This window comes from Orycteropus afer, unplaced genomic scaffold (genome assembly GCF_000298275.1).
Source record: "Orycteropus afer afer isolate SDZICR_OR568_19922 unplaced genomic scaffold, OryAfe1.0 scaffold00010, whole genome shotgun sequence".
Classification (NCBI taxonomy): Eukaryota; Metazoa; Chordata; class Mammalia; order Tubulidentata; family Orycteropodidae; genus Orycteropus; species Orycteropus afer.
The window spans coordinates 8,617,567-8,639,771 of NW_006921597.1; the positions used below are offsets into that span (position 1 = coordinate 8,617,567).

The following is a 22,205-nucleotide window of genomic DNA, read 5'->3' on the forward strand; positions in this document are numbered from 1 at the left end:
AGGGGTCATGTGTGTTATCCACCCATAAAGTGCTTTTGTAAGGTCTATAAACAGAATACTTTCTTGTTATGCTCATTATGCATCCCAGTAGCCAATATCTGCTGGTTCTTAGTTGCTTTCTTTTGCCTATCAGAAGAAAAAAAAAACTCACTGCTGTCCAGTAGATTCCAATTCTGACCCCCTCCTCCTCGGGTTTCCAAGGCAGTATCTCTATGGAAGTAGATTGGCCAGTCTTCCTTCTGAGGAGTGGCTGGTGGGTTTGAACTACCAGCCTTCTGGTTGACAGTCAAATGCCTTAGGCACTATGTCACCAGAGGTCCTCCTGTCAGAAGAGGAAAGGAGAATGAAACTTTCTTGAACCTAATTAAGTGTGGTCTTTGAGGAAGGGAGGGGCTTCAGCTCTTGAGAAACTGAGAGCTGAAGTCGGGATATAGTTGCTGTTAGGTGCCACTGAGTCTCTTTCAACTCATAGCCATGCCATGTGACAGAGAACTGACCCATAGGGTTTTCTTGACTATAATCTTAGGAAAGCAGTTTGCCAGATCTTTCTCCTGTGGAGCCACTAAACCAAAACCAAATTAAACCCACTGCCATCGAGTTAATTCTGACTCATAGCAACCCCCATTGATTTTCCAAGGTGGTAAATCTTTGTGGAAGTAGATTGTCCCATCTTCCTTTACGTGGAGCAGCTGGTGGGTTTGAACTGCCGACCTTCTAGTAAGTAGTCAGATGCCTTAGGCACTGTGCCACTAGAACTCTGGGGTCTTCTAACTACCAACTTTGCTGTTAGCAGCAGAGCATTTAACCATTGAGCCATATGTGCTTTAATTTGGGCACATGTCTGGCACAATGTATGTAGACACCTACATTAGAATCACCTATGGAGTTTTTGGAGCTCTGGTGGCGTAATGCCTAAGTCATTTGACTGCTAACCAGAAGGCTGGTGGTTCAGACCCAGCAGACACTCCTCAGAAGGAAGATTGGGCAATCTACTTCCATAGTGGTATTGCCTTGGAAATCCAAGGAGGAGTTGGATCCGACTCGACAGCAGTGAGTTTGGTTTTCGGTTTTGGTGGTGCAGTGCCTAAGGCATTTGACTGCTAACCAGAAGGTTGGTGGTTCAAGCCCACCAGCCACTCTGCGGAAGGAAGATGAGGCAATCGGCTTCCGTAAAGATTTATTGCCTTGAAAACCCAATGGGGGTCACTGTGAGTTGGAATTGACTTGATGGCAGTGAGTTTTGAGGGAGTTTTTAAAAACCCTAATGTCCAGGCTTGAAAATCCTATGGTGTGCACTTCTACTCTGCAATACATGGGGTAGCCATGAGTCAGAATTCACAGTCACTGGTAATGTGTAGGCTGCACCCCTGACCAATGACATTGGTGTGACTCAGGCACTGTGAAGTTCCCCAGGTGATTCATTGTGCATCCAAGGGTGAGATGTAGTGCCTTAAAGGAAGACCCTGGCTCCACTGTCTTTGTCCAGCATTCTTTGCAGGGGATAAGGAGTGCTAGCTGCCATTCTGCCATTGAGCACTGAAATGCAACAGAGACCTAGATTTTATAAATTGAGTTAAGTTATTTTGTTTACCTTTGTTTGGTTGGTTTTGTGAACATTTTATTGTGTTTTAGGTGAAAGTTCATACAACAAATTAGTTTGTCATTGAACAATTCACATACAAACTGTTCTGTAACATTGGTTGCTAATCCCACGATGTGTCAGCACAGCACTCACTGCATTTCCAGCCTACCTTCCTGTTTCTGTCCCCCCAGTTTCCCTGCCCCTCCTTGCCTTCTCATCTTGCTTTTGGTGGGGCGGAGGTCTCATATAGTTAATTGTTCTAAGGAGCACATTCCTCACAGATGTTACTGTTTATTTTATGTAAGGAGCTCCGGTGGTGTAGTGCCTAAGGCATTTGACTGCTAACCATAAGGTTGGTGGTTTAAATCCACTAGCTGCTCCATGGAAGGAAGATGGGACGATCTCCTTCTATAAAGATTTACCACATTGGAAACCCAGTGGGGCTTGCTATCTATTTTTTGGCTTAAAGGTGACCTTTAGGAGTGGGCTTCAGTTCTAGGTTACAAGGGTGTCTTAAGGCGATATTCTTGGGGGTTCCTCCAGTCTCTACCAGTACAGTAAGTCTGTTTTGTTTTGTTTTTAATGAATTTGAGTTTTGTTCTACATTTTTCTCACATTCTAACTGGGACCATCTCTTGTGTCCCTGGTCAGAACAGTTGGTAGTAGTAGGGGGGCACCATCTAGTTCTTCTGTTCTGAGGCTAAAGGAGGCAGTAGTTCATGTGGGGCATTAGTCCTGTGGATTGGTTGCATCCTTGAATCTTTGGTTTCCTTCACTCTCCTTTGCTCCAGACAAGAAGAGACCAGTAGCTATAGCTGTATCTCAAATGGCAGCTTGCAAGCTTTTAAGACCCCAGATGCTACTCGACAAACTAGGATGTTGGAGATTATCTTTTATGAACTGTTATGCCAATTGACCTTGATATCCCCTAAGACTATGATCCTGAGCCAGTAACTCGGTCCCATGAGGTATTTGGATATGTCTAGGAAGTTCTCAGAACTGTGCCCCATGTGCTATATTATATATATGAATATATATTCAGCATATACAGATATGTATATATAAATGTCCACAGCTACACCTATATAGAGAGGAGCTCTGGTGACATAGTGCCTAAGGCATTTGACTGCTAACCAGAAGGTTTGTAGTTCAAATTCACCAGCCACTCCATGGAAGGAAGACTGGCAATCTGCTTCCGTAAAGATTTACCACCTTGGAAACCTGAAAGGAGGGTTTCTGTGAGTCGGAATTGACTTGATGGCAGTGAGTTTTGTTTTGATGTCCCTGTATATGCATGTGCATGTACTGCCATATGCCCTCCCAAACTTATATAAGGTACGTTGTCTACCTATGTAACTACTCCCAAATTTTTGGTTGTTATTACTGTTGCAGAATTGTATATGTTATAGCATTTACTGTAGTTGTCCTTTATTCTTGTGTATGTCTCAGTGTTGTGCTCAGTTCCCTCATATTTGTATTACCTTTTCTTTCACCAGAATTAACTATGTAGTAAGCAGTTCTTCTTCCTGCCCTCTTCCGTCCTTGATAACCATCAAATAATGTAGCTTTTTGTATATAAATGTATTCTTGACTTTTTGTAACAGTTGTTGTTATTTGCCATCAAGTCGGACCCAACCCAAAGTGACCCCTCCTTGGGTTTCCGAGGCAGTATCACTATGGAAGTAGATTGCTCAGCCTTCCTTCTGGAGGAGTGGCTGGTGGGTTTAAATCACCAGCCTTCTGGTTAGCAGTCAAGTGCCTTAGGCACTATGCTACCAGAGCTCCTTTTGTAACAGTGGTATCAAACAATATTTGGCCTTTTGAGATTGACTTATTTCACTCAACATAATGCCCTCTAGATTCATCCATATTATGTTTCATGGACTCATGATTCTTTATTGTTATTTAGTATTCCACTGTATATATGTACCACATTTTGTTTATCCATTCAGCCATTGATGAGCATTTAGGTTGTTTCCATCTTTTTGCTGTTACAAATATGGGTGTGAATATGTCTGTTCATGTCACTGCTCTTACTTCTCTAGAATACAGAAATGCCATGCTGTTTTCTATAATGGTTTTACAATCCCACCAGCAGTGTGTAAGAGTTCCAGTTTCCCCACAATCTTGGCATCATTTTTTATTTTCAATCAGTGCCATTTTTGCAGGGGTGAGATAGTATCTCATTGCAGTTTTGATCTTATCTTTCTAATTGGCTAATAGAGAAGCTCTGGTGGTGTAGTGCATAAGGCATTTGACTGCTAACCAGAAGGTTGGCAGTTCAAACCCACCAGCCACTCTGCGTAAGGAAGACTAGGCAGTTTATTTCCATAAAGGTTTACCACCTCAGAAACGCAAAGGAGGTCACTATGAATCGGAATCGACTTGATGGCAGTGAGTTTAATGGCTAACTAAGGAGCTCTGGTTGTATAGTGGTTAAGGCATTTGGCTGCTAAACAAAAGGTCAGTGGTTCAAACCCACCAGCCACTCTGCAGAAGAAAGATGAACTTGCAGCCTGCTTCAGTAAAGATTTACAGCCTTGGAAACCCTATAGGTGTCACTATGAGTTGGCAGTGAGTTAGGTTTTGGAATGCCTAACTAGGAGCTCTGGTGTTGGAGTGGGTAAGGCATTCAGTTGCTAACCAAAGGTTGATGGTTCAAACCCACTAGCCAATCTGTGAGATAAAGATGAGGCAGTTTGCTTTCATAAACATTTATTAGCCTTGGGAATCTTAGGGGGCAGTTCTGTCCTATAGGGTCACTGTGAGTCAGAATTGACTCAGTGGTAGTATGTTTGTTCTTTTCCTGGTAATGGCTAATGATTTCAAGCATCTTTTCATGTGTTTGTTAGCCACCTGAATGCCTTCTTTTGGTGAAGTGTCTGTTCATGTCCTTTGCCCATTTTTTGATTAGATTGTTTGTCTTTTTGTTGTTGAGGTGTTGTTGAAGTTTTCTATATATTTTAGAGATTAGACCGTTGCCAGATATGTCATTGCCAATTTTTTTCCCCAGTCTGTAGGTTCTCTTTTAACTCTTTGATAAAAGTCTTTTGATGAGCATAAGTACGTAATTTTTAGAAGGTCCCAGTTACCTAGTTTATCTTTTGTTTGTGTGTTCTTAGTTCTGTTTGATAGACTATGCCATCAGTTAGGATCCCTAGCTTCGTCCCTCTGTTACCTTCCAGGAACTTTATAATTTTACGTTTTACATTTATGTCTTTGATCCATTTTGATTGAGTTTTTGTGTATGGTGTGAAGTATGTATCCTGTTTCATTTTTAGGCAAATGAATATCCAGTTTTGCCAACACTATTTGTTAAAGAGACTATCTCTTCCCCGTTGAATGGGCTTGAACCCTTTGTCAAAGATCAGCTATTGATAGCTGGATTGATTTACTTGGGTTCTCAGTTCTGTTCCATTGGTTTGTGTGTCTGTTGTACCAGTACCAGGCTGTTTTGACCACCGTGGGTGTATAGTAAGTTCTGAGATCAAAAAGTGTGAGGCCTCCTACTTTGTTGTTTTTTCTCTTCAGGAGTGCTTTAGCTATTTTGGGCCTCTTTCCTTTCCATATAAAGTTGGAGGTTAGTTTTTTTCTGTTTCATTAAAGAACGCTGTTGGGGTTTGGATTGGGATTGCATTATATCTGTAGATTGCTTTGGGTAGCATTGACATTTTCATAATGTTAAGTCTTCTAATCCATGAGATGGAAAATATGGTGTTTTTCCATTTATGTAGCTCTCTTCTTGGTTTCTTGCAGTGTATAAGTCTTTTATGTCCCTGGGTATATTTATTCCTAGATTGTGTTAAGAACCTTGTTTTGAAACTATTCTGCTTTTTCAGGAGTTCTGCAAACATTTGATTCAAATGTCACCATATACATGTATATATATTTAAATTACTGTAAGCAGGGTACCAAAGTAAAGAAAAGAAACAAAACCTACTTCCATCTAGTTGATTCCAACTCATGGAGACCCTATAGAACAGAATAGAGTTGCTCCATAAGGTTTCCAAGGTTGTAAATCTTTATGGAAGCACATTGCCACATCTTTCTGCACGGAGCGGCTGATGTGTTCGAATTGCCCACCTTTTCGTTAACAGCCGGATGCCTTAACCACTGTGCCACCAGAGCTTCTTGTTATTCTCTATTTCTGGGACTTGATCCTGATGAAGATGGGGTCCTTTGTAAGACTTTATTTGGAGAAAATATTCTACGTGAATTAAAGTTTGTAAGCCACGGGTCTTCCCTTGTAAAGTCTATTTTGAGGCCCCTCATCTTGCAGATTAGATCAGCTGGCTTTGAGGCACAAACACCACCCAGGCTGGGCTTAGAGCTATGTGTCACTAGTGTTTGAGTGGTCCCAGCTGTTTACCAGCTGGATCCACTTCAGACAGGTTTATACTGGGACAGCTGCAATTCCCTTTTTGCATGGAAAGAGGGAGCTTCCAGGAAAGTGTGCTGCAGCTGTGAGCAGAGAGATGGTGTCATTGTCAAGAGACCATTGAGACCATTGAAATGTCTTTGAATGATCACAGTCCAAGTCTTGTCCTCTATGGATCCAGAGTCACAGAATGTTCCAGCCAGAAGGGGTCTTAGCTAGCTGCTCTCTTCATTGAGGACTACTTGTGGGCTGGGCCCTGCATTGGGGGCTTTACAACTGTTATTTAATCTTTATACTAACTCTATGGGGAAAAAAAAAAAAAAAAAAACTACCAATCTCACTGCTGTTGAGTTGATTTTGACTCATAGCGACCCCTCCTTGGGTTTCCGAGGTGGTATCACTATGGAAGTAGATTGCCCAACCTACCTTCAGAGGAGTGGCTGGTGGGTTTGAACTGTGAGCCTTCTGGTTAACAGTCAAATGCCATAGGCACTATGTCACAAGACACGCATTATTATCCCCATCTTACAGATAGGACAGCTGAGGCTCACAGAGGTTAAGTAACTTGTCCAAAGTTACAGCTACTAAGTGACATAGCCAGCTTTGGAACACATGTCAACCATTCTAAAGCCTTCTTAAAAAAAACAAAAACCAACCAGCCAATGAGTTACCATTAAGTGGATTTGGACTTGGGGTAGTCTCATGTGTGTCAGAGGAGAACCATGCTCCATGGGGTTTTCAGTATCTCTGATCTTTCAGAAGTGGATTGCCCAGCCTTTCTTCCAAAGCGCCTTTGGGTAGACTCAAACCACCAACCTTTTTGTTAGTAGCTAAGAGTTTAACCATTTGTGCCACCCAGAAACTAAAGCCTTTTTCTCAATGACTTTATGGATGAGGATAGCAAGTTCTAGAAAATAAAAGCAACTTACCCAACAGGACACTGCCAATTCTGTTTCAGTGCAGAGCTCCAACTAGAGTTTCCTTGCTCTATGAGATGGTTGTTCCCTCTGCCATGCTTAGCTACTACCCAGGAGGAAGACAAGGGAGTGTGTCCCCTGCTACCTTTGGAGTGGGTCAGGCATGATCCGTGTTGTGCTAGCCTGGAATGAGAAATTAAACTCACCCTAGTTTAGTCTCCCTGCCTTGTTCTGCATGGGGACAGATACTATGTTAGGAAGGACATGGAGACGCAACCACTGGAGAGCCACATCACAGTCAGAAGGCAGGGGCCAGTGGGCGAACTAAGGCTGTGAGGTCCAGGGCAGCTGGTCTCTCTTTGTTGCAGGTTTGTCTTTGGTTAGAGTGTGGGGATCTGGGTGCCAGGGATCGGCTTCTGTCCCCACATTCATGTGGTATGTGCTCAGCCTGCAGGAGCTCAGCTCTGCCTCCTTATATGGGGACGAAGAACTCAGGGATGTCTTTGGGATGGTGTGTGGGGAGCCACATTTGACAATGAAGGGTGCGGTACCATAACAGGGCCCATGCTGCACCAGCCCTCTGCTGCAGGAAGAAACGTTCATTTCATTTCAGCCAGATTGCACAACGGTTGCTTTTGTTTTCATGTGAAATTCTGCCAAGGATTCAACTTTTCCTGTTCATTTTATTAAAAACTTTATAAACAGTGTTAATAAATAGATATAAAACTGCCACATAAATGACAAACAGAGGGACTAAGTGATTTTCCCAAGGGTCAGCTATTAAATAAGTAAGGAAAACATGTCTTTGCACAATCAGATTCCCATATATGTAAATTAGGGACGGTGCTTTACCACCGAGTGTTTTAATTAATATTTATAAATCACAGAGCGCCTCTGAAAGGGCTAGTAAGCTATTTATATTATTACCATGTCACACAAATAATGAACCCCTTGAAGGTTGCTGCCTGTTACGCATTTTGGTCTGAGAAGTAAGCAAATGTGTTGTTTGTGTGTCTCTGACTGCAGGTGTGGTGTCAGCACAACGGCAGGTCATGGTCCAAGAAGGACCCTTGTATCGCACGGAGGGCTCCCACATCACCATCTGGTGCAACGTGAGTGGCTACCAGGGATCTTCCGAGCAGAATTTCCAGTGGTCCATTTACCTGCCCTCTGCCCCAGAGCGGGAGGTGCAGATCGTCAGCACCATCGACTCTTCCTTCCCTTACGCCATCTACACCCAGCGCGTCCGCAGTGGAAAGATCTATGTGGAGAGAGTCCAGGGAAACTCGACCTTACTGCACATCACGGATCTCCAGGCCCGGGACGTGGGGGAGTACGAATGCCACACGCCCAACACAGATGACCGATACTTTGGGAGTTACAGTGCCAAGATGAACCTAGTGGGTAGGTCGTCACGTGGCTGGGGTCCTGCCTGTGCCACTTTGCAGTGGACCTCTGTTTCATATCATAGGTTTGACTTTAAAAAACACAAAAACTTCCCATATATCTTAAAGGTCAAAAAATGCAGCATAAAGTGAACAAAATATGTGTGTTAATTTATAAATAATAAATTGAGGTTGAAACTTAAAAGGACCGATTGCAGATGTTAAGAATTTCAGGGAAGGCTTACCCTCTATTTAGTGAAGGCTATATGAAAGTACGAGGCAAGGGCATTTGTGATAAATGAACTGAAGAAATGATGAGAGAGATGGAGTATATGACATTAGCTGGAAGAGGTGTAATGGCTTTGAAATAAACAGGCTTGGACCTGGATGAGGTTCTGATGTGGATGGGGTGCTGTGCAGTCAGGAAGTGAATGTGGTTGCAGGTCCTTGCCTAGACCTTGACTGCTTAGTCAGTCCTTTGGCTCCATGAATGAGGTACTGTAAGCTAGCTGCCTTCCTCAGCCATGGCACCTCCCCCAAGGAAGGAGGGAATGTGAGGAAGAGGCAGGGGGAGCTTTGCCATGGTGTTCACCAAGATGAATGTGTTAAAAAAAAGTAATAATAAGGCTATTCTGTATTTTTGCCTGTCTTAATTTCAAGTTTTTATTGTCAAAAGTAAGTGTGTCGGGATGGGTGGGTGGTTATTGACAGTTCTTTTATTAACACAAGTGCTATCCTTTGTTTAATTTTCCTTTCCCTGACAAGTTGACATCACAATAGAATGCTTTTAAGAGCATCCCAAGAGGTGGCCTCTAAGGCCCACACAATGCATTATTTCACCCAGTCCTGATAGGAATTTGGTGAGAAAGCACATACTAGTGTGATTGTGTTGCCCTTATCAGTCAGAGAGGTCTTGCTGTTTTGTCTCCAGAAAGATGTAAGGATCAGAGTAAAATTCTGGCCAAGAGACCACAGGGGAAATCTCTCACTTGCCTCGTCAAGCTTCCATACTGCAACTTCCTTCCAATGTGGGCCACTTTGACAAATGAATTACATGAAAATCAAGCTTCCTTAAAAATAGGGATGATGATTCTTCTCTCGGCCATATAATAATAATAATAATAATAATAAAAGCTTTCCTAGAGCATTGCATTACTGATATAATAATAATAATAAAAGCTTTCCTAGAGCCTTGCATTACTGAAATAAGTTAGGGAATGAGGGAGGGAAAGGGAAGAGATGAGGATATTGCAAAAACATAAATCTAAAAGTTCCAGGAGCCATTTCCATTTAAACATCAATCAGAAGTTGCCTTAGTCATCTAGTGCTGCTAATACAGAAAATGGCGCAAGTGGGTGGCTTTAGAGAAATTTAATTTAGAGCCCAGGACATGGGCTCTAGGGGAAGGTTGTCTGTCTTTTGGCTCCGGGAGAACATCTTATTCTCTTTCTTTCAACTTCCGTAGCCCCTGCAGTCCTCGGTTCCTTGGAGATGTTCATATGAGATCCAACTTCTTCCCCCATTGTGCTTCTTTCTGTGTTTAATCTGCACTTCTTGTGCCTTAGAAGTGATTAGGTTTAGGACACACCCTACACTGATACGGCTCCATTAACGTAACAAAGGAAGCCCTGTTTTCAAACCAGATCACATCTGGTTACAGGGGTTAGGATTTCAATACATATTTTGGGGGAACACAATTCAATCCATAACAGAAATTAAATTAAGATGTTTCAAATCTATCCCAAACTCAACAACAAAATCTTACTTAACCTAAAAGAAAATTCTTCTTACATAGTATTTCCAGGAAATTCATCTAATATGTAAAATGAAATACAACCCACATTTTATCAGGGTGTTTATTAAAATAACAACAGGTAAGTACCAAGAAAAGTGTTCTGAAATCAAACAAAAATTTCTTCTGGTGCATGTTCCCTTTGGGGATACACTGTTTGGCTTTGCATCGGTTGTTAAAGGCTTCCCCTGTTAGGGCCATAGAAACCATGAGCCTGCATGGAGTGGGAGTTCTGTCCTCTGTTAAGTCAAGATTCTGTGGCTTTATGACAGGGTCAGAGGAAGCTCAGGGACATATAGGACACAAGTATCCTAAGTCCTAGCATTCTTGCATTCTTGGGTCTTTTCTGTGTTACTTTTCCAGTGATCCCCGACACCCTGCAGACCACTGCCATTCCCCAGACTTTGCACAAAGTGGAGCAGGACCCTCTGGAGCTGAGTTGTGAGGTGTCCACCGAGACGTTCCAGCACAGCCACCTGTCTGTGGCCTGGCTCCGGCAGAGGGGCAGCGAGAAGCCCGTGGAGGTCATTTCCCTGAGCCGAGACTTTGTGCTGCACTCCAGCATTGAATATGCCCAGAGACAGAGCCTGGGGGAGGTGCGGCTGGACAAGCTGGGGAGGACCACGTTCCGCCTCACCGTCTTCCACCTGCAGCCCTCTGACCAGGGAGAGTTCTACTGTGAGGCTGCTGAGTGGATCCAGGATCCGGACGGGTCGTGGTATGCCATGACCCGAAAGCGTTCTGAGGGAACCATTGTCAACGTCCAGCCCACTGGTCAGTTTCTCTGAGCCACTTGTCTCTATGTACCAGGTAGTGAGGGTGGTCAGATGCTGGGAGGGTGAGGGGCTCCTTCTTTGGTGACTTCTAAAAGTATAGTAGGTTTTCGTGTGAAGTTAAAGATGGTCCTGCTGGAGGGTCAGAGGAAGCTAAGGGACATAGAGGGCCTAAGTATCCTAAGTCCTAGCCTTCTAGGGAGTCCCTGGGAGGTGCCACACAGACAGAATCCTGCTTGCAGACATGTTTTCTTTGACTTGCACGGTTTTATACATTTTCTTGAATTAGTTTAAAAAAAAATGGGAGATTTCAATAAAACTGTCTGTATCTGATGACTAAGTTCTCATTCTTACTTACCACGGTGGCTCCATACGTCAGCTGCCAGTCCTGTACTATTTGTACAAGAAACTTGGGATTAGGAGCCCTCTATCATTGATACAAAATAAAGTCGACAAATTTTGGTTTAAATTAATATTTGTATTAAGAATACTTTTTTTGTGGTGCTTTATAATTTCCAAAAGGAGCCCTGGTGGTCCAGTGGTTAAATACTTTACTAACTAGAAGGTTGCTGGTTCAAACCTACACAGCTCCATAGAACAAGACCTGATGATGTGCTCCCGTAAAGATTACAATCTTGGAAACCCTGTAGGGCAGTTCTGCTCTGCCAGATAGGGTAACTATGAGTCAGAATCAACTTGATGGCACCTAATAACAACATAATTTCCAAAATGCTGTGTCGCATATTACTTCACTAATCTCTTCTGTTCTGTGAGGTAAGTAGGTGGCAGTATTCCAATTTTCAGAATCTAGATTGCTGTATGTACAGCTCCAGCAAGAGTCACAAGGCATGTTGGTGAGGCTAGCCTGGAGAGTACCAGCTTTCAATGTAAAGGTTTTCTCAAGTCAAAGACCTGGTGTGGGAGTTCCCTGAGGAGGCTGAGCGACTTGTTTGGAGCTGGAGAAAAGTATTGGCGACACCAAATCCTCCATGACTCCCTGAAATCGCAGAGTTCACTCTCCAGACTCCCAAGTGTAGCCAGGCTTCAGTTTCTGCTAACAGTTGTTGCTGGCTATCTCAGAGGGGCTAGGAGCAGGTTTCATGCATGGGCCTTTGGTCCCCTCGTTTGGTCGGAGGGTGGTGGTTGGTGCCATCATTGAGGTGCAGTAAGTGGCCCGAGAGCCTCTGCTTATGTTGATGTTCATCTCTGGTGAGGCACGCCCAGGGGAGTGGAGTGTGTTTGTGGGAGATGTGCTGGGGAGTCTGAGACACAGATGGGCTCTCTCCTTTCTTAAATTCCCCCTTCCCCTTTTCCATTTGCTACAGTCAGTTACCTTGGGCTTTGCATAGTTCTTCTGCCTCAGGTGTTTCTGTCACTCATTCTAGAGCAGTGCCTCAGACTCACCAACAGTACAGATTCCTGGGACTCATCCCAGAAGTCCTGAATCAGCAGCTCCTGGGGTGGGACCTGGGAAGCTGGATTTCCACTATTCCAAGGTGATTCTTATCCTTCTGTATTTTGTCAAGCACAGCTCTAGAGGGAATAAGGCAGATATGATTCTGTGAACATCTAATGGTTTTTATAAGAGAGGGTGGGCTCCTGAACGGGTACTTTATCAGTTCTGCAGGGCCTAGAGCATTTAGAAGCTTCTGGATTTTCTAGTATTAGGAAACCTTTGGAAGAGACTTTATTTCATATTTAGCTTTCCTTTTTCTGGATGATTTTAAATCGGCTTTAAACCTCTGGTCCAAATATCAAGTCTTACCGCTTTTGAATTAGGTTGCATCCGTTAATCTTCTTTATTTTAATCTTACCAATTTGAAATTGGGACTTTTTACATTTTTCATGCACATATACCCAAAGGAAGCTAACAAAGGTTCTGGGAAAACGGGGGGGAAAAAAAAAAAAGTTGATGACTTCATTCCATACCCCTGTACTTTCTTTTCAGGGTCAGTGTTTGCATCCCAGATTTTGCCCTTCTCTTAGTTCATTTCATTAAACACATAGTGAGTCTTTACAGCATGGCAGACCTGGTAGTAGGTATTAGGGAGACTCAAAGATGAGTAACATTTGGTCTCTACACGTGAAAGCCAGCGGCTAAGTAGAGTGTGCTAGAGCTATGATAGCATTGTGTATGAAGTGCCCTGGGATCAGAGTAAATATGGAGTGCTCTGGCAACAATAAGTTTTCCCTGGATGGAATAGTTATTAAGGCAAGTCTAGGAAAACCAACCAAGTTTAATGTTTCAGCTAAATCTTAAAGCTTAATAAGACATCGGGAGGAGAAGCGTAAAGGGATATAATTGTTTGGCCAGCAGGAAGAAGTTACGTACAGCTAGATGTCAAGTTCTAGGCACACATGATAGGAGGAGAAAGAGAAGGTAGCCGGAAGCCACAATTGCTGTGACATGGAGCTTGGATCTGATTCTTTGGACCAAGGGTTTTCAAACTGTTCTTCATAGAACCTTAGGAACCCCTTAGGAGATTTAGGGAGGTTGTATATGGTGGGCGTCGGGGGTGGGGGGTACACCCCATGCTGTGCTGGGAAAGTGTATGAGGGCCTAAGTGTTCCACCTTTCCTTTAGCTAAATATGTTATATAGTGAACATTAAGCAATTTACCTGGGAGAAGGAAGCCCTGCTCTTTGCCCCACCCACAAAGGACTTTGGAAAACCACTGCTGCAGACAATTGGCGTGGAGGGTAGAGATTTTTAAGCAGGAGATAAAAGAAAAACCCTGGAGGCTTCCTGGAAGCTCCAGGATTCAACAGATCGTGTCTAAAGTAGAGATGAGGTAGGTCATATGCTGTTGTTCGCTGGTGTTTAGTTGATTCTGACTCATTGCAACCCCATGTAACTGAGTAGAACTGGCCCGTAGGGTTTTCTAGGCTGTATTCTTTGCAGGAGCAGATCGCCAGGTCTTTTCTGCCGTGGAGCCACTGGGTGAGTTCAAACTGCCAAACTTTTCCATTAGCAGCTGAGCACATTAATGTTTGTACCACATTATAGTCCAAAAAACCAAAGAAACCAAACCCACTGCCATTGAGTCGATTCCGAGTCATAGCAACCCCCTTTGGGTTTCTGAGGTAGTAAATCTTTACGGAAGTAGAATTGCCCAGTCTTCTTTCTATGGAGTGGCTGGTGGGTTTGAACGTCCAACCTTCTGGTTAGCAGTCAAATGCCTTAGACACTATGCCATAGAGCTCCTTACATTAAAGTCCAGGAAAGAATTAATAAGGCCAGGACTAGGTCAGTGGTAGTAGCCTGGAAAGAAGGCAGTAGGTGCTAGAAGCGGAAGAACGGAGAGTGCATGGAAGGAGCCCAGCTGCCCTGAGCCCTGAGTGCGGGGCTCCTAAGTGGCTCCTTGAACTGATGTGTGTGTGTAGAAGGGTAAATGAGGAGCTGCATTCCTACTTGGAAGTCTCTGCCTCCCCACTAGTGGCAGCATTGGTTGTCTTTTGCATTTTACATTTTTTGTCAGGGAGTCTAACTGTCAAGCAAACTCTTATAGGACAGCTCAGTGTATGAAACACCCATTGTGCCATAGGAAAGGTAAAGAGGGGTCTGGAGCTCAGTTAGAGGTTGAACTTGAGAGTGATGAAAGGCCCAGGAAAAACTGACGGTAAAAATAGGAAAGTGCCCAAGAGACCAGCAACAGTAAGAGGTGGTCAGGAGCAGCAGGTCCTCCCAGTGAGAGTGAGCACAAGAGTGGTTTGGAAAGCAAGAGGAGAAGCAGGAGGGAGGGTGTCATGGAGCTGGAGAGAGAGTGGGGCCAATGGCTGAAACCCATAGGACAGGGCTTGAGAAAAGCCTGTGGTGGGGGTGGGGAAGAATCATTGGTGACATTTGCTAGTTCAGTGAAGTGTGGGAGAAGGGCCAGAAGCCAGATTTCAGTGAGCTGAGGAGTGTGAAGAGATATTGGAAAAAGTATATATCAATTTCTAGAGATTTAATTGACAGGGGGTAACCAAGGAGCAAGTTGCTCTGCAGAAAAGGGGGTACTACATTATAATTTTTTTGTCTTCAACCTGTGAACATGAAGGGTTCACTGACCTGAGAGTGTGGGTAGGAACTCCCATGAAACAAGGAGAGGCTTCAGCTGCAGCAAGAAGAAACTCACAGCCTGCCGAACTCTGAGGGAATGGGAATGTTTGAGGTCTAAGTGTACCTTTTGCATGTCTTCAGCAGAATTTACGTGGAAGAGGTACTTTTCCATTATCAATGTTGAGTTATAAATTACTGTGATTTGATTGACCAGAGACAGCCAATATCCAGCAGGTAACATGTGCACAGTCCCAAGTGGGTTTGTTCATCTAGGCCAGACCAGTTGTCATTGAGTTGATTCTGACATGTGGCAACGTCCTGTATGTCAGAGTAGAACTGTACTTCAGAGGGCTTTCTTCAGTGGCTGATTTTTTGGAAGTAGATCACCAGGCCTTTCTTCTGAGGCCCCTCTAGGTGGACTTGAACTTCCAACCTTTCAGTTAGCAGCTGAGCTTGTTATTTGTACCACCCAGGGACTCCATTCATCCAGGCAAAGGGTGGCAGAGTAAAACCTGTTTCTTTCAACCCCTGTGTCTCTTAGATTGGTCTCTTGGGAAGGGGAAGCTGAGGCAGTAGCCTTAGACATTGGAGGTGAGCCCCTGAGTTGTACAGTGTAGATTGTTCTGTCACGAAGCTTAGGATCAAGGAAGGAATTAGGTCACTGGAGACAAGGAATGCTTGTTTGTAAGTAGATCATGTGGGAGAAGAGGTTTGGTGGCTAAAGAGAAAAGGTAGATGTAAGCTATGCTTGGGGTGGAGAAGAGGAATGTTGAAGCAGCTCACTCATGATTCCTCTGTTTTCTCAGGGAAATAGGATTTTCAGCTGTTTGAAGAGTGCATGGGGTGGGGGGTTGAAAATGGGGCAGGAGTCTTGAATATAGCGGTAAAGATTTGGGAATGTGAGAATAAGGGAGTCAACCATGGTAGGAGCTGTGGAATCCACGTATTCTCAATGTTCTCTTTAGAGTAACAGAGTTGGAACTGGAAGGAGATGAAATGTGAGTAATAGCCACAGCTATAACCAGCCTGAGGCAGGGTTCTGTGGCTCTGTGCTCCAGCATAAAAAAGTTTCCTCCGGCCCTCAACTGCTTTGTCTTGCACCCCATTTCTGGTGTACGTGCCTATGAGACTGTCTAGTGAAGTTGGCGGTCATTGTGCACCATTCAGGAGCCCTGGTAACACAGTGGTTAAGTGCTTGGCTGCTAAATGTCAGCGGTTCGAACCTACCAGCCGCTCCATAGGAGAAAGATGTGACAATCTGCTTCTGTAAGGGTCACGGCCTTGAAAACCCTATGGGACAGTTCTACTCTGTCCTACAGGGTCACTGTGAGTAGGATTCAACTAGACAGCAGTGGGTTTGCTTTTTGTTTTATTTTGGGGGGTGTTTTTGGTGCACCATTCCTTGAGCCCTTGTTTGATCTCCAGCCCCTCGTGTCTGCTTAAATACCCAGCTCTTTGAAGGATGCTTGCATTTGTTGATCACTTTAGAGGTCACATAGCTTTCAGCTAAGGAAGTACTTTCTCATTCCATCTGCCTAAAAATTTGGTTTGATAGATTGTAGACTAGTGAAAGGATATTAATTTTCACTCGATCCTGTGTGATTTTTGTTAGTGCTTGTCTTACCTATACCTTATTTTTAGTATTCATATCGAGTTGGGAAAGTATTTCAATGTATTTATCTTTGAGTATTTGAATTTCTTAAATTTGAGTGTTAGGATTGGGGTTACCACCTAGGCTTCTTTGTGATTTTGTCTCTCAGATGATGGAAGTCTAGGGGCTACATATCAAGACTAGACATTTGTGATCTAGAATTTAAGTGATATTAGGAGATCCCTTAGGGACCCCTGGTAGTGCAGTGGTTAAGAACTCAGCTGCTAACTGAAAGGTTGGCAGTTCAGACCTACCCAGTGGCTCTTTAGGAGAAAAACCTGGCAGTCTGTTCCTGTGAAAATTACAGCCAAAGAAACACTATGGGGCAGTTCTGCTCTGTCATATGGAGTCTCTCTGAGTTGAAATTGACTTGACACCTAACAATAACAAAAGGAGTTCCTTACTGACCTTAGGTCATCTAATCTAAGACCTTAAAAATTTAAAACAGAGTTCCATTGGACGTGGAAGAGATTATAAATGCTTTAGACCGTCTGGATTTAGCTACCTGGGTAATCTTGGACTTCCCTCTGTGATACTCATGGGTTTCTCTAGGCTTCAGATAACCTAAGTCTAAGTTGGATTTTTCCCTCTGAAACAAGTGTTGTGATACCTTACCTGTAGGTAGCTTTGTGAAAAAGGGCATGCCTGGGTTGTGGGATTTGCCCTGATACATTTTGTTCAGCTGGGGCATCATTTACCCAGAATGCATCTATTTTGTTACATGTGTTCTCAGACAAAGAGTTCACTGTTCGGCTGGAAACGGAGAAGCGCCTGTACACAGTGGGGGAGCCAGTGGAGTTCAGGTGCATCCTGGAGGCTCAGAGCATTCCTGACCGTTACTTTGCCGTCTCCTGGGCTTTCAACAGCTCACTCATTGCCAGTGTGGGACCTAATGCCGTGCCAGTCCTCAACAGTGAATTTGCCCATCGAGAAGCCAGGGGACAGCTTAAAGTGGCCAAAGAGAGTGACAGTGTCTTTGTGCTGAAGATCTACCACCTCCGCCAGGAAGACACTGGGAAATACAACTGCCGCGTGACAGAGCGGGAGAAAACAATCACCGGGGAGTTCATCGACAAGGAGAGCAAGCGTCCCAAGAACATTCCTATCATAGTCCTTCCTCTCAGTAAGTAGAGAGATGGGCTGCTTTCTTCTGCTCTTCCTGTTGCTTCCTGGTTCAACAACTAGCATCACATAGGGGAGTAAGGGGATAGAGAAGAGAAGCTCTGGTGTTGAGAGTGGGGTGCAGGTGGAACTCAAAGATTAAATCAATTTAGCAACTGCCCCCTGCAATGAAGCACATCTTCAGGGATGTTTGCAGGCTGGAGTGTTGGGCCTTAGCAAATCCGTGCTCAAGCTCAGCTTGGAGGAAAACCAGGAATCCAGGAAAGCTGTTTGCTCCTGGATGGGAATTGAGTCCCAGAACAAGTGGGTAGATATTTGTTTAGAAATCTCACTTAGGAAGAAGTTTATCTTTTATGGGAGAATTTTAAATCATAAAGTGCATTATTCAGAAGGATTTGCTGTCTGGGCTTTGCGAGTGTAAAGGATGAAATTTCACTAATTGTCTTTTCTCTATTGAAATATATTTTTAAAAGTCAGTGAATGGGGTCTCTCAAGTCTTCCTGGAGCATAGACTTTTGAAGCTTAGCAGATTTCCAGGGCACCTTAGAGGGGTTCCCTGCCTCCACGTCAGCCGGCTGTCCGGGTGGGTAACTGTCATTGCTGGGTACTCCAGAGGCTACCTGCATTTGCTTAGGTTGTGTTTAATCCTCCATAGTCTCAGGATGTGCTTATAATTCTCATTTATCTAAGAATTCTGTTTATAGTGGAAAGAGAAAAAAAAGGCTTATTATGCCCTTACTTTAAACAAGATGATGAACTAACCTTTAACTTTTTCTCAGCTGCTCAAACTGTTCTTTCTCTTAGCCTCATAATGATTTCCTTGACATTTTTATTTACACTTTCATATTTAAAAATGATTTCTCTTCAAGAATGAAGAAAAGAATAGTCATAGGTGCCTTGCCACCCTTTCTTCTTTTCTCATGAACAAGATTATTTTCTTTCACACTTTTAAAAAAAACAAACCAAACAGACACAAACGCCTAATTATCTTGTAATCTTTTTATTTCTTAGACTCTTTCCCTGCATTGCCTAGCATGGTGCTTTGCATAGAGTAGGTGCTTGCTGGATATTTGTTAGAAACAATTTGCTGAAATTGTTGAATTGAATGCCCACTCTCCTGATTACTTTCCTGTCAGTCTGTGCTCGCCTTAACCACCATGTCTTTACTTTTGAATCTGCAACTAATTCCTCACTGATTTGTAAGGAACAGAGAAGGGCAGCCACGCTATTTACTTCCTATACCTTTTATATTATGAGATTTCCCCCAACCCCTTCCAAGAATTTGTTTGATGATCTGTGGCCTGCTGTATTGCTTTTCCAGCAGATAACTGGGTAGTTAAAGTCCCCCAGCACCACCAGATCCTGCCCCAAGGCCACTTGGGTAAGTCTACCAAAGAACAACAATGATCACATTGGTAATGGTGGTAATACGTTGGATTGTAATGGCGCTTTTCCTCCCAAGAGCCCAAAGTGCTTTTGCATACATCAACTCCATCTCTGCCCACACCCCTCAAATCCTTGTAGATGCCAGTATTTTATCCAGTCTGTGAATGATGAAGCCAGAGCACTGTACAGGGAAGTGACTGAGCCAGTTGTTGTTAAGCTTGCATTGCATTAGAGACATTTGCTTCTAACTTCAAACCCACAGCTCTGCGCTTAGCTTATGCCTACACCATCAACCTCCTGATTGGAAATTTCATTTGCAAACATGCATTTAGATTCTCATTAGTCCTGTCCTCGTTTTCATTTAATCCAGACAGTTTTAAATTGTCAACTGCCTTTTCTTAGGCCTGGGAGCTCTTATAAATAGTCTTAAGGGGCAAGGCAGTACCAGGTCTGTGTTTGCCTTTGCCTGGGCTGCCGCAACGACTTTTCTTCTCAGAGGTCCATACTCTTAACTGTACAGTTTTTCCAGGCTTGTTTGAGTAACAAAGCCCCAAACAGAAGCCCTCATAATAAACAAGCCAGGGCTTATGTAAGAATCTTATGAGGTGATCAGAGGGAGTGGTAGTGATGTCCTGTAAGTCAGTCATTCTCTGCTTGAGGCAAACAGGAATTTTCTCCCTTGATTCTGAAGTTGCCACATTTTAACCCTGCCTTCTAAATTGATAACAGTGGGAATAAGTCTGTAATTGAAAGGAGATTATTATTATTATTAATGATAATGAAAAATAATTACCTCATCTTATCTTCTCGGTGTAGAAATTATTAGTATCTGCATTTTGCCCAAGAGAAATTGCACTTGGGTAAGGTAAGTCAGATCCTAAGATTTCAAAGTTAAGAAATAGTAGACCTGGGCCTAGAATCCAGGTCTGTCCATCTCTAAATCCCTGCATTTAACCACTAGTGATATACATGAGACTATTCCGGATCCTCAGCATCTTCATGAATCATCTTGGTATGACTCCTGGAGAGGTTGCTCTCCTGTGAAAATTCCCCACTTTGTCCAGATTTTTTCTTCACTTGAAACAAGAAAGTCCAGAAGGAGTAGAAGGCACACTCACTCTAACAAGAGCTAAATGCTCAGGTGGAGGGCTCATCTTTGTCTCTTTCTGCCTGTTGGGGAAGTCCAGGGGAGAGAAGATTGATTCAGATGCATAGATATTTATCTGTGTGTTTCCCCTGGGTAACTGGGAATGCCTCTTCATCTAGGATTTGATGTGATTGATTGGTTTAAAATTACCATGTATGTTTCAAGTGTGTGGTACCAGATTAATTATGGTTCTTTGTGTTCTTTAAGACTTGGGGGCTTTTTGAGCTTAATATAAATAACTATACAAAATAACGTGCACAATTAAAAAAGATCAGAGTATCTATTTTATAAAAACAAAGAATTACTGGGAATAGTAAAATAAATTAACAATAATGGTGACTAAAATTGAAGCACATAGAGTTTAAATAATTTGAGTGAGTGAGTTTATATAGCTAGTGAGTAGCAAAGACTTAGATAGAGGCAGAGAAGTTAGCAGAATCCTTCTCCCATACTTGATTGGCAGAATGTTTCAAGTAGAGAACACGGGAACCCCAGGACTGACTGTGGGCAGGCAGCCGAATGGGGGATGGCAAGGCACTGGCCTTGGTTTATTCCTCTGTGTTAATGAAAGTATGAAAGCTCTCTCCTCATGCACTCTGTGAAACTAGACCATCTGGGCTCCATTATTATCCATACTCAAGCACACTTCATCTTCTAAATACTTCCCATCATTTGTTTCTACTTCCTAATATTGCCCTGAAGGAATCAAATGGCATGTTAAGGGTGCAGCTTTATTTGACTGCTGCAGCTTTTATTTGACTGCCATAGCATTGAATGGTGGGAAGATTGAGGTGAAGTGCAATTTTGCTATAGCTCCCTAAAATGGAAGTTGAGAAGTCCTGAACGCCAGCTAAATAGGTTTAGCTGATAAATTGTTTTATGTCCTAGGTAAATGTCACTGTGTTATGTTTCTTTGGTTCTGATTCAGCCTCAAGTCTTAGAACATTGTTATATCTTAATCCTCTGCACATAGCAAAGAACTTCCGAAATTATCGGATCCAGATCCCAGGGAGCAATGCCCAGAATCATCAGGGCTTGTGGCTTCAAGCATTTGAATGTATTTTACTCTCTGGGGCTCTGAATGAGATTAAATTTGCCTCATCTTCCTTTTATATCTGTGAGGATGGTGCCTGGAGACCATAAAGCCCCCACCTCATCACTTTCTCCCTTTTTCCAGAGAGCAGCATCTCCGTGGAGGTGGCCAGCAACTCCAGTGTCATCCTGGAGGGTGAGAACCTACACTTCTCCTGCAGCATCCGCACAGCAGGCAGGCAGCAAGGCCGCTTCTCAGTCATCTGGCAGCTGGTGGACAGGCAGAACCGCCGCAGCAATATCATGTGGCTAGACCGGGATGGCACGGTGCAGCCAGGAGCATCCTACTGGGAGCGCAGCAGTTTTGGGGGCGTCCAGATGGAGCAGGTGCAACCCAACTCATTCAGCCTGGGTATCTTCAACAGCAGGAAGGAGGATGAGGGCCAGTACGAGTGCCACGTGACTGAATGGGTACGGGCAGTGGATGGCGAGTGGCAGATTGTCGGGGAGCGCCGAGCTAGCACACCCATCTCTATCACAGCTCTGGGTAAGTGTCTCGCGGTCTATTGGCGGGACCATGATGGAGACTGCTTCCTCTCAGGAATTTTACCTTGACTTTTATTTGTCAGAGTCCTGGTTTGAAATAGATGGCACCTGCAAAAGGGTTTAATTGAAGGGATTCTATGAAAGTGTGGGCAGGATTAAGGCAGCCAGCAATGGATGGTTGTCAGGCACCCAGCAAGAGCTGGAAGCTGTTACCTACTCCTAGGCTGGGCAGGATAGAGAGTCTAGTTAAAAGAACTATAGCTAGAGGAGTGGAGTCCCTGGGTGGGGCAAACAATTAATGCATGGTTGCTAACCAAGGGTTAGAGGTACCCTGAGGCACCTCAGAAGAAAGGCCTGGTGATCTACTTCCAAAAAACTAGACACTGAAAACTCTGTGGAGCACAATTGTGCTCTGACACACAAGGGGTTGCCATGAGTTGGAATTGACTCAA

General features: G+C 43.7%; 1 protein-coding gene across 1 annotated transcript in view; it reads left to right on the top strand.

Annotated features, from left to right (window-relative positions):
- The first annotated feature begins 7,412 nt into the window (after positions 1 to 7,412).
- IGSF3 (immunoglobulin superfamily member 3) overlaps positions 7,413 to 22,205 on the top strand; it is a 59,870-nt gene continuing 45,077 nt past the window's right edge. The window contains exons 1-6 of the mRNA XM_042782063.1: positions 7,413 to 7,419; positions 7,904 to 8,281; positions 10,418 to 10,828; positions 17,254 to 17,643; positions 18,964 to 19,023; positions 21,353 to 21,754. Of these exons, the coding sequence (XP_042637997.1) occupies positions 7,413 to 7,419; positions 7,904 to 8,281; positions 10,418 to 10,828; positions 17,254 to 17,643; positions 18,964 to 19,023; positions 21,353 to 21,754 (1,648 nt within the window). The remainder of the gene's footprint in view (positions 7,420 to 7,903; positions 8,282 to 10,417; positions 10,829 to 17,253; positions 17,644 to 18,963; positions 19,024 to 21,352; positions 21,755 to 22,205) is intronic.